General features: G+C 39.3%; 1 protein-coding gene across 1 annotated transcript; it reads left to right on the top strand.

Annotated features, from left to right (window-relative positions):
* Window positions 1-1,211: 1,211 nt before the first annotated feature.
* LOC127353642 (ubiquitin-conjugating enzyme E2 Q2) lies at window positions 1,212-11,895 on the top strand. Its single transcript, XM_051383054.1, has 13 exons — window positions 1,212-1,457; window positions 4,540-4,644; window positions 4,771-4,893; window positions 4,987-5,043; window positions 5,140-5,292; window positions 6,508-6,592; window positions 6,696-6,756; window positions 6,856-6,946; window positions 7,038-7,096; window positions 7,911-7,959; window positions 8,043-8,138; window positions 8,977-9,043; window positions 9,134-11,895. Exons 1-13 carry the CDS (start codon window positions 1,299-1,301, stop codon window positions 9,163-9,165), a joined length of 1,137 nt encoding a protein of 378 aa, XP_051239014.1. The 5' UTR covers window positions 1,212-1,298; the 3' UTR covers window positions 9,166-11,895.
* Window positions 11,896-12,334: the final 439 nt, after the last annotated feature.

Genomic DNA, 12,334 nt, shown 5'->3' with positions numbered 1-12,334 from the left:
ATTGATAATATTCCACATAGGATAGGAAGACAGGAATGCTTTTGATTGATTTTTTTCTTTTTTCATGGATGGGGTAACATATTTTGGGGGCCCCAGAGCAAATCTTTACTTGGGCTCCTGTTCCCATCAACTACAAAGCACACTGCACACTATATATAGTAGTTTTATCATACACCACCGACCTGACCACTGACTAGTGAATTGAATAACACTGATTATCTGGTTATCATGGCAGTCAGTGGGTGGGATATATCAGGCAGCAAGTGAACATTTTGTCCTCAAAGTTGATGTGTTAGAAGCAGGAAAAATGGCAGCATGAGGATTTGATAGATTTGAGTGATTGTGATGGTTATACGACTGGGTCAGAGCATCTTTAAAACTGCAGCACTTGTGGGGTGTTTCCGGTCTGCAGTGGTCAGTACCAATCAAAAGTGGTCCAAGGAAGGAAAAGTGGTCAACTGGAGCCAGGGTCCAAGGCTCATTGATGTACGTGGGGAGTGAAGGCTGGCCTGTGTGGTCCGATCCAATCGACGAGCTCCTGTAGCTCAAACTGCTTAAAAAGTTAATGCTGGTTCTGATAGAAAGGTGTCAGAACACACAGTGCGTCACAGTTTGTTGTGTATGGGGCTGTATAACATTATGGCTGCATCGGTTTATTTGACACAGAGGCCAACCAGACCAGAAACACTCCACAAATACTAATACTAATACTGGAGTGAGACACAGGGCCACAAGGGTATATTGGTTGATATTGTACTGTTGTGGTGGAAATTCCTAAACAACTTTGCAAAATAATAAAAATACCAAAAACTAAAAGTGTCAAGTGGGGCTTATGAGGGCCCCAGAAGCCCCAGAGGCCCCAGGGCAGCTGCCTATTTGCCCAGTTGGTAATCCAGCCTTGCTTTTTAAAAAACTTCCACACGGTCTTGTTTGCTTGTATATTATATACTTATATATTTATTTTATACGTTGTCAAGAATGTTTTCATCTTCCTTTATAATGTGAACATGAAATGAGTGCCAAATAAAATCATATTAATAATAACATAACACATTTTTTTTTATTTCTAAAGTATATAATATAATAAACATATTTAATGAAAAGCACATTCAAATTAAATAAAAGTTGAGTGAGTGTCAAATACTCCTGATGGTGTACATCATGAACCTCACCCTCCAGCCCTTTGTTGTTGTTCTCACGCTAACATGCGAGATCCGTAGACCCGACTCAACTGCGCGGTCACATCCCGCCCCGACTTCCCCTCTGCCAGCGGCCTGGTGGTATGAGATGAGTAGAAGATGTCGGTTTCGGGGCTGAAGGCCGAATTGAAGTTTCTGGAGTCAATCTTTGACCAAAACCACGAACGATTCAGAATAATAGACTGGAAACCCGACGAACTCAGTTGCCAATTCAACGTAACAGGAGAGAAGCTGCTGATCATTCACTGCAACATCACGGTGAGTCCAGGCCAGCCCTGCGCACAAGCTAACCCAGCCACTGACTATCAACTGAAACCAAATCATTCCGCGGAGGGGTTCCGTGTTTACAAATTATATACGAATAAAAGTCTTTTTATTTCCATTACGCGTTCAGCCACCGAGACGGACGCAACAATGTTGACTAAAGGAAACAACACAGCCCCCCCTCCCCCTTCTCCAGTATTAAATTCACTTTGAGTTACACGAGAAAACCTCGGTTAGTAAGTACGCTGCGGTAGCTTCAGCTAGCTTGTCTTGTTAGCCAAAATAACTGCGTTACTGTTCTGCGGTACTACGACTGCTAACTTTGTAACTACTCAACCGGAGTATCTAGTTTCATCTTAACGATATTTAGCTTTAGGAATAAGGTGGCGGGGTTTCTTTTTTTTTTTGCAACATCACATCTGTTTTTTTTTTAAAGTATAATTTACTAAAGCACACGTTTGTGTGAACAGGCGTAACACCGCTAAATGAGCCTTAATCATCTTTATCGTTAACATACAGGCGGTTTAATGGGATGTTGTTCCACTGTGTTTTCTGCCTTTTTCAGTAAATAGACCGATCCCTCGGACGAACAAATATTAAAGACATCGTTAATGCTCCTTTTATCAGGACACTAAAATATGTAGAACAGCTATATAATGTCTACTTTGTCTTTTCAACCAACTAATAACGTGGACTTGGCTGTGTATACATTGATTCAACGTAGATAACGTCAGATGGGCCTTTTTTTTATCAACACCAACTCCCCTGAAGTGGTGTGTGTGTGTACGTTTTTATAAGTAAAAGTAAATCATCTACAAACGTGTAAAACACATGATGTTCACCATCATTAACTTAGTGTAGGTGATGTCTCTAACGCCTGAGAGTCACTAGCATGGTGGCACAAAACACACACACACACACCACATCCTCATCTCTGAGAAAAACATACACACACACACACACACACACACACACACTTGTGCTCGTTTTGGGGGACACAGACAGGCTTGTTGTTTTGATAGTCATGTCATGTTGAAACTCAAGCTGAGTCAGTCTGCATCACATTTGAGTCAGCTCAATATTAAAGAAACCAGAGTACATCCAGCATGACAATCTTCACACTCAATGAGAGGTGAGTAAGTAAGTAAGTAAAAGACCACCACTTAGTTCAGTCTATGCTGCCCCCTGGGTACCCACAATACCTGGATGTTTCCCCTACGTATGATTAGCTGTATCATATGTGGTCACCAGCACTTGATTAGCTGAACCCACCTGATTTAGCCACCCAGTTATAGGAAGAGCAGGTAGAGATGCAAAATATGCACTTCCTGGGAGTAGGGCCTTCGTTATCTGTGGTGATTGTTCCACTGGGGATGTCATTTATAAGTTTAATGAGATGTGATTTAATGCTACTTGAATTTCGCTTAATGGTGGTTAGTGATAGATCCCAGAAAAGAAAGGGGTAGGGCTGCACGATACAGTAAACTGCTATTTTGACATATATTACCATTGCAAATTTGATTCCCGATTAGTGGGAACAATAGTTTTTGCATCACAATTTTCATTTTCATTGACCAAAAAAAGTGACATCTTTTGGTCTGTATTTAACAAACATGTTTTTTTAGGGTTAGGTAGGCCAGGGCATCTCTGCAGCACTACAGTACTTCATTATAATGCTGTTTGGTGACACATTTTACCTTTTATCAAAAAATAAAACTTCTGTGATTTGGATTTTGCACCTGGCCGTGTTGTGATTTCGATAATATTTCCAGTAATTGTGCAGCCCTAATATAGAGATAGTTGAAATGTTGAATGTCTGGCAGCTTTTTATCTGAACCCAAATGTCAGTGACTTATACCTCGTTCATGCAGTCATCAGGAGGGACACATAACTCCAAACATTTCCACAGATGCGAGACGACAACAACAGTTTTGCCTTGTTTATGTCTGAATTACTGTAAAGACCGATTTTCTACTCGTACATAGCATTCACTTCAAAATACAAGACATAGTTATGGCTCCAATTTTTCTGCAAGCGCCGGCAGATCTGACGCTTCATAAAACAGAAGTGTCGGAAAAATCAAACAATCAGTGATGCTTCACATCAGCCAAAGTCTGTCACTCAAGCTACTTAAACTCATATTCACTGGAGATAAAGCTGTGTTGTTGATGCACAGTATAAATATGTGTGGTATTTTCCTTTCTGGAATTTGAACATGGGATCCGTACCCCTGACCAGTATTACTAATGCATTACATACCGTACGTACCATTTGAGGTTGCCTGCTAGACTACACAACAGCCCAGCTGTAGTCTTTCCCCGATACCATACCATAATCTTCTGGGATGAAGAATTATCCCTTTTTATAATGCAGAATTGTCTCTTGCATCTTCAGTCACCTAAACTGAAGTCCATACATGATTTAACAACTGTATTAAAGTCTAATTTAACATTCAGCGCAGCACTCAGCCACTTTTCATCCAGTAATGGAGATTCTCTTGCTCTACAGTTTGTTTGTTTGTTTGTTTATTTAAACATATAAAAAAAACTTTAAAAAACAGAATATATGAATTGCAACAGACTGTGAAGGAGAATTGCCTAAAAAGGCTGCAGGGGCATAGAAAGTGGTATTCTCAAGGCAGCATATTATAAGAAATAATTACAGCAAAGTGTTCAAGAATCCCGACTTTTCATAAGACAAACAAAACAAGTGATATTCAGAAATTACATGCATGGAAAATATTGTTTGGTTAGAAGAAATGGTTTCATCCATCTTTTAAATTGCTGTGACAACAAATTCAAAAACTGTAAAGGCAGAGAATTTAATATTTTGGACCCTCGGTAGAATAAAGTAAACTGAGATCAGGAAGTACGAGAATTGCAGGAGATAAATATTTTTGTACAGTGGGTGGTTTGTGTGGGCTCAGATATTTGGTCTGAAATCATTTATAGCTTTGGAATAAACTTGAACATTTTATATTTATGAGGTTTCCCTTTCAGTATTGCTGACAATACAGCTGTTAACATAAAATTACGATTGGCTAAATTTCTTTGTCCTACTGTTGCCTCTGTTGCAGGAATCTTATCCCTCAACACCCCCAATATGGTTTGTTGACTCTGATGATCCTAGTCTGACTGAAGTGTTGGAGCGCTTAGAGGATGTGAGGAAAGGCAGCACATTGGTAAGTTGGCTTCACGTGGTCAATGTCACATACGTTCAGTACTATAACAGTGGAAACTTGGTAGAATCGTTCAGTGGCAGTTTGGTTGTCATTATTCATGTTTTATCTTGTTGATTTCCCCCGCAGCTTCTTCAGCAGTTGAAGCGCCTCATCTGCGATCTCTGTCGGCTTTACAACCTGCCGCAACATCCAGATGTAGAAATGCTCGACCAGCCTCTGCCTGCTGGCCCAATTACCCAAGAGCGAAAGGTACTGAACTGAAACATGTGTAACATTCAATGTCTCTTTCCTGACTTTGTCAACTCAGTGTTTGTCAACTCACAATGTTTCACCACACTACAGCATGGGCCACCGGATGAGGTGACATCTGAAGAGGAAGAGGAGGAAGAAATGGGAGAGGTACCTATGTGTATTTATGACAGTTCATAATATTTATAGTTTAATGGTCCAATTCATTTTACGTCCCGTTTCTAAACATAATTGATACACTGACAGCAGGACATTGACCTGGACCAAGACCTGGACCATTATGACATGAAAGAAGAAGAGCCAGCAGATGGAAAAAAGTCAGAAGATGACGGGATAGAAAAAGAAAATCTGGCCATCTTGGAGAAGATTCGTAAAAACCAGAGACAAGATCACTTGAATGTAAGTGCTCGTTCAGTTCATGTTTTTCTTTATTGTGTTTTTGTGACTGTAATAGAGGAAAAGTGGCGCCACTTTCCCTTGTAAATTCTCTTTTGAAAGTTAACAGCATTTTATTTAATCTAAAGTCAGTATCAAATTCACTTATTGAATCCAAATCCTTTCAAATACCATATCAAATCTAATTATACTTCACATTTGTAGGTAACTGAAGGTTTAAATAACTAAAACTCAAAGAGTTGATTTAGAGCTGTTATCACCTTTTGTTTGCTGAGAAGGCCTAAACACGTTACTCTTAGTGGCATCCCAAATAATGTTCAGAACCTGTGAATCCAACCTGAAACGGGATGGATCAAATGTTTTCTGCTCTTCACTAATAAGATGAGCGAGGAGAGATAAAGCGTTCAATAAGAGATTTAATAACGTTGAAGTTTACCAAATCTGTAAATTTTTGCCAACCAGGAGCCATTTGGCAAAATGTAAATGTATTTATTGGAACCCAGCTCTAGTCCTGGATAGTTTCACAGCACCATTGGCTTATACTACAGCCACTGGACATAAATTCTTCTATTTTATTCCTTCTGACACATTTCATTTTCAGTCAGTTTGACCATGCTCAGATCAACAGCAGCGCATCGTCTAAAACGCAGACTCATCGTTCCTTTCATTGCTGACACAGTGTGGCTGCTGTCGCAGAGGGCTCCAGCAGGGAAAAATGCTAAGCTGTCCAGCAAAAAGTTTAGTTTTCTCTCAACTTCCACTGCAGCGCAACATTATCAGGAAACACAGTGGCCCCAACAGTTAAGGAGAAGATGGAAGCTGGAAACATGAAATCATTTCAGTTCTGAATGTGTCATTTTTGCAATCAGGAACAAAACACCAGACTGTAATTGGTGTAATGATCCAAACTTAATGCAAAACTGGACTGAAATTGCTTGATTTATTCAGATTCTATAAATTCAGACATGTTTAAATTACTGGTATCATTACTGCACGGGGAAGCTTTATGGGCTTATAGTAGAAATGTTCCTGGAGAGTTTGTTGTCCTTTCAAGTGCTGAAAATGCCCACTGTCGATAAACAGAAAGAAAGAGAAATAGACAGGAGTTCTCTGATTGCCCTGATGTAGCCCTGTCTACCTCTGTAGTACACTGTTTCTTCTTATTTGTTCTGGTGCCCAACCATCTGTGTGATTCACCTTTTGGGATTTGTTTTGCAGGGTGCAGTGTCTGGCTCTGTGCAAGCCTCAGACCGCCTAATGAAGGAACTCAGGGAGATCTACAGATCACAGAGTTACAAGACGGGTGACTACAATGACAAATTTCCCTACAGTGGTGACTTTGATCGTTTTAACATCTTACCAGCAGATTTAAGTAAAGCTCTGTGTTCGTGTCACTTATTTCACAGGTATTTATTCAGTCGAACTAGTCAGTGACAGCCTTTATGAATGGCATGTCAAGTTAAGGACGTAAGTTGTCACATTCATTTACTTTTAAAATTTTCCAACTTTAAATATTGTGTTATATTTTGTTTTCTGTTGGATTTAACGTGCTGTTCTCCATTACAGGGTAGACCCAGACAGTCCATTACATAGTGATTTGCAGGTCTTAAAAGAAAAGGAAGGAGTGGACTACATTCTGCTCAATTTCTCTTATAAAGTGAGTCCCGTGATAATATTTGTCATATTGTTCTGTTTGGAGGAGGAGGAGTTTTCTCGAGACTCAAGGTTTTCTTTTCTTCATATAACAGGATAATTTTCCTTTTGACCCACCTTTTGTACGGGTTGTCTCACCCGTGCTCTCCGGAGGGTGAGTGTGTAGTGATCTCCCCCTGCCCAGTTTGCAAATTAAATCCTTTGAAGGAAGTATTCACTTACTGGAACTTGGTCCACATTTGTTGTGCGCACAATTTTGAGATGGATTTTGGACTTGGGAGATTTATTCACAGTATTAATTGATGGAAATTTAAAACCATGTGAAGTACTAACTAATGTTTCACAGCATTTGTTGTGCTTGCAGCTGTTGCAGATGTGGTCATACTGTGCTTTGCTTGCTTACAAAGCGGATGTCAGATCCTTTGATGAATCACCTTATGCTTTTAGGTGCAGAGATTTTATTTTATGCCATTTTATGCTGCGTAGTACAGGCTATGTGGTTTGCTTATGACTGGCTGCAAATTATCGTCTCTGACTCTTAAACGTAAAATAAAAGGATTGTCATAAACGAGTGCAATTAGGCTTTCAAACGCATTTGAACGAGACTTATTGGCAATTCATTCAATGCTTTAACACTGTGATACAATTCCATCATGCATCTCAAATCATACAGATTTTTTAAGGGTTCTGATTATTAATAATAGGCATAAACATATTTGCCTGGAAATTACTGCTTGAATTTCTTGGCACATCCAAAAGTTTCATTCACAACCGTTTCTAGATTCAAATTGCCTCTTTGCAAAAATCCAAATCTCTCCCACAAGGCAAATCATTGTGAAATGAATTTGAAGCACAACAAATTTGCAAAAGGTCAAGTGAACACTTTCTTAATCAAATTTACACACCTGCATTAGTATATAATATTTAATACTCTTCCATAATACTGAATCTTTATGTTTTCATTTCAGTTACGTTCTAGGAGGAGGGGCCTTGTGCATGGAGCTTCTCACAAAACAGGTATGTAAATTAGTTTAATGCATCTTATGACGTAATTTCCCTCTACTTCAACAACAGAATTGAAGGTTTTCTGTTTTTTCCAGGGCTGGAGCAGTGCCTATTCCATAGAGTCTGTCATTATGCAGATAAATGCGACTCTGGTTAAAGGAAAAGCCAGGGTGCAGTTTGGAGCCAATAAGGTAATTGATGTCATAAGTCAGCTCTCGGCGTGTCGGTCGACCACGTGTAAAGGCAAAAGTGTTTCTAGATGTTTTCAAACGGCCGCATTTGAAGGGAGGGCCGCTGTCAGAAAGAAAGAGGCTGGAGATGCAATGAATCCTATTAATATAACCAGGCACGCTTTGGGACAGTTGTTCCTCAAAGGCTTTTATGATCATGATGATGCACACGGTTGTACACAGGACCGGTGGTTGTCTAAAACATTTTGAGTGGGAGGGGGTTTCAGATGCTGTTGGACGATTAAACACGTTTGAGGCGTACTGAGACCCTTAGACACGCTAACTGTGTAGCAGTCTTGTTTTGTTTTAGTAGAAAAATCAAGTGACAAGAATATCCAGATAAAATAGATGCAATTTAGTACACTTGAGCCACAGATACTTTGTGGATCTCATCTTCCCAGATAAATTCTACAACAGCTTGTTGCCCCGCTGAATGTGTAATATGTGCTGATTATGTCACTTTATGTGTGACAGGAAGAGCGATGGCAGCGTCCTTGTGCTTTCTGTGTAACTTCAGCTGCCGTTACTGCAGGGAACCGACCTGTAGAGGCTATTTTCACAGACACAGTTTACTGACATAGTTGCACACATTTACATCAGTTTTATTTCTTTATGGGAGCCAGTTGTAAAAATTATGGAAGGTAGAAAGATGGGGAATGACATTTGATAATATTCCCCTGCCAAGTGTAAAGTAAAATATAACATTTTGTCTTTTTCATTGACTGATGATTTATTGTTTTTGTAGTTCCTACTGCACACTGAGCAATGTCTGTCTGACACAACATTATCTGTATTTCAGAACCAGTACAATCTTGCCAGAGCACAACAGTCGTACAAATCCCTTGTGCAGATTCATGAAAAGAATGGTGAGTAAATCTTTTTAAATGATTGGGGCCCAGTAGACACACAGTGGTATGGATCCATTGGCAAAGGGGTTTTTCTTTCTGTTTTTACAGGCTGGTACACACCACCTAAAGAGGATGGATAAGGAGCTTCTACCACTATGCATTGAGAACATGTCTTTGGGTCAAAGTATCTTGTTTTCTTTGGAATATTCCCCCCTCCCCCTCTGACTTAACCGGGGATATATCATCTTTCTCGCGGAAACCATCTCGCTGGCTCATCAGACAAGTATTCCTTCACCCCACTCCAGGAAAGACTTTATTCTGGTATCACTTGGCTTCTCCCCTCAGTGTTTTAGAGTGGAGGATGATGATGTGAGGGTATCACTAGCCCTGTTTTCTAAATATGCTCATTTGTCTTTAAAAAAAAAAAAAAAACTTTTCTCCCTTTAAATGTGGGAAAATGCTTTTTCTTTAGCTGCTTTGACAAAGTGGGCTTCACAAACAGTCAGTTACCCCTCTTTAAATGGGAATTTTAAAAGAAGATTGATACTGAAGCTCTTGAAGTGGCACCTCACTGCACCTGTTTTTATTGACTGCAATTGTGTTTTCTTCCCCTTTGGTACATAAATACAAATATTATTTGAGCATATTAGAAAATAAATGAGCCAATTTTCATATTTTGGAAGCTAATCTTTAAATTGAGACGACCTACCACTCGGTATCTTTTAGCTCTTACTTTTTAAAATGTGTGAAGAATATTCAGCCAAGCAGAATCAAAATGTTACACTGTTATCAAACTAAGATTATAAACTGTTATTGGTAAACAAATCCAATAGTGGTTAATAACGAAGCCAGGCCAAAGGACATGAAAAATATCAGAATCTGCACATTGCATATCTTGGGAATGCATAGGTATATTTTTACCAGAAGATGATACAATGAGCATTATGGCCTCATTTTGGAAGATCTAACAGACTTAATGTTGAAGCTAAAGAGCTCTTTTTGCCTTATTTCTGTTAACACATCAGCCCTGCAAGTGTTCAGCCTGGTTATTGGTCTTTCTATTGATTATAGCTGTAGAGGTTGATGGCTAGTTTGATGCTGAAAATTAATGTGTGTGTGCAAGGTTTAAGGTCCAGTGTGTAGGATTTAGTGGCATCTAGTGGTGAAGTTGCAAATAGCTCCCTTGTTTCACCTTCCCCAGAGCAAACGCCCTTATCTAGAGCCAACGTTTGTCCCTCCTGGGCTACAGTCGTAACATGGCGGACTCCGTGGAATGTAACCCGCGGTGTGTAGATAGAAAAGGCTCATTCTAAGGTAACGAAAATACAACTATTCTTATTTTCACGTGATTATACACCAATGGAAACATACCTTTAAATATTCAATTGCATTTCTGCCTAAATGTTACACACTTGACCTTTAACAGCATGTCGCACAGGAGCCACATCTCAACCGCCGTTATAAAACATAGTGGGATTTAATTACAGCCACTGTGATGGGAATGGTTTTATAGAGGGAATAAATTAAAGGTGTTTGATTTGATTTCTTTTATCATCCTGCCCACTTATGCAGGAAATATGTAAGTCATATCTTCCTGACATACATCGATTGTAGTGGTTTGCCCCTCCCCAGTTTGGATTTGAAACTGCTAACCTGTTACATGACGTCACATGCAGCTGGATTCAGCCCCTCTCAGGGGTTAAACATCCACTATTTGCGGGTCTTCCTCTGCCACAACAATATACCACAGATGTGTTTCAGTGTTGCTTTTGGTGTGTAACAAGAAGGATTATTTATAGCGTGACGAGAACTGACCTGAAACTCTGTACGTTTTAACTCTGACCATGCAATATACTGTAGTACATCATCAGTACTACCGGTTCCCCATATTACATGACACACACTGTATCTATCAGTTGGCTCTTTTGCAGTTTATTTGTTAACACTGTCTGCAAAAGTATGTTTGAATGGCAACTCAGGTAACAAACAATACTTAGGAGGGGAATCTGTACATGTTGGGTTTTGGGTTATTTTCTGGGATTGATTAACGCTCTGTACCACTGATGTTTAGGCTTACTCACACACATCTGATGTCAAAAAACAGGAAATGTAATGAGCTTTTACAATATTACGGGCCACATGTTTCTTTTAATTTAAGTAATGTAAGAAGAAGGACATTTACAGAAAGATGCCATTTTAACAGGATTGCAGTAGCATGATGACCATCACGTGTAATAGTTCATCAACACCCACTGTAGTATTTCTTTTTAAATATTCCTGATAAAAACATTTGCACAACTGGCACCAATGTGCCTGGAGAGGTCAATTATAACAACAAACACATTCTAAGATAAGTATTTTAAAGTCAGGAAAATGTTTTTGTTTTCTCTCTTGCCACACTGCTCCACATCCTGTTGTTACATGTCTGATAAAGCTGAGGGGGGAGGGACGATCGGGTATCAAGAAGTGTCCTCACCTCTAAAGGGGCGAGGAAAAGTTGGACCTTAAACTTTTAAAGGTTTTAAGTACAACCTCCCCCACTACGGAGCATTTATCCACCTGGATGATCGCCTCCCTCCAAAATGCCAAAAAGTGGTCAGAGGGGGATATTAAGAGATGATTGAACTTTGATAGTCATGCTGTGGTGAATAGACTTGCACGCTTCTCTAACTGGACTGTGTGTTGAAAATGTTCATTTATCTCAATTTTTTTAATTCATTTTCTGGCACCAACAAACAGATGATCATGTCTGACACTGTTGGCTCGCTTTGGTTTTCTTTTATTTTTCATTTTCCATTTGAAGAAATTTTGACCATGTACAGTAATTTGTAAACTTGCATCAAGTTTATGAATAAAGAATTTTAAGATTATTGCTGTTTTACTGGTTTCCCTGTGTATTATTTGAGTCAGTAGAATATATAAAATATATGAGTTTCCACTGATATCTTAATGGATTGTAGAGATATTGGTCTGATATTGATATTTTAAGTGAATAAAAAAAGTTGCTGCTGATACAACTTTCATACTGATTTGATTATGTATAAAACTGTTCTTCATTTGAAAAGAGTAATGTATCACGTAGTTTCATCTAAAAATGAATGTACCAAGGCTGAGTCCTTGCTGCAGCGGCCATGGGTCCAGATCTGACCTGTGGCCCTTCGCTGCATGTCATCCCCTCTTTCACTCCCCCCTTTTCTGTCCATCTTAAGCTGTCCTATCCAATAAAGGCAAAACGCCCCCAAAACAATATATTAAAAAAATTGAATTGGTGATGTTTCCTGTGTTAGAGCCCTGCAAAGCCACATCGGA

Source organism: Dicentrarchus labrax, unplaced genomic scaffold (genome assembly GCF_905237075.1).
Source record: "Dicentrarchus labrax unplaced genomic scaffold, dlabrax2021, whole genome shotgun sequence".
Lineage (NCBI taxonomy): Eukaryota > Metazoa > Chordata > Actinopteri > Moronidae > Dicentrarchus > Dicentrarchus labrax.
Note: the sequence above shows the minus strand (reverse complement) of the source record. Positions and strands in the feature narration are given on the sequence as shown.

Excerpts from the sequence above, each read along its gene's own strand:
- LOC127353642 (XM_051383054.1), top strand. The coding sequence starts at position 1,299 with ATGTCGGTTTCGGGGCTGAAGGCCGAATTGAAGTTTCTGGAGTCAATC. Across the intron at positions 1,458-4,539 it reads TCATTCACTGCAACATCACG|GAATCTTATCCCTCAACACC; the intron begins GTGAGTCCAGGC and ends CCTCTGTTGCAG. Across the intron at positions 8,139-8,976 it reads TGCAGTTTGGAGCCAATAAG|AACCAGTACAATCTTGCCAG; the intron begins GTAATTGATGTC and ends TCTGTATTTCAG.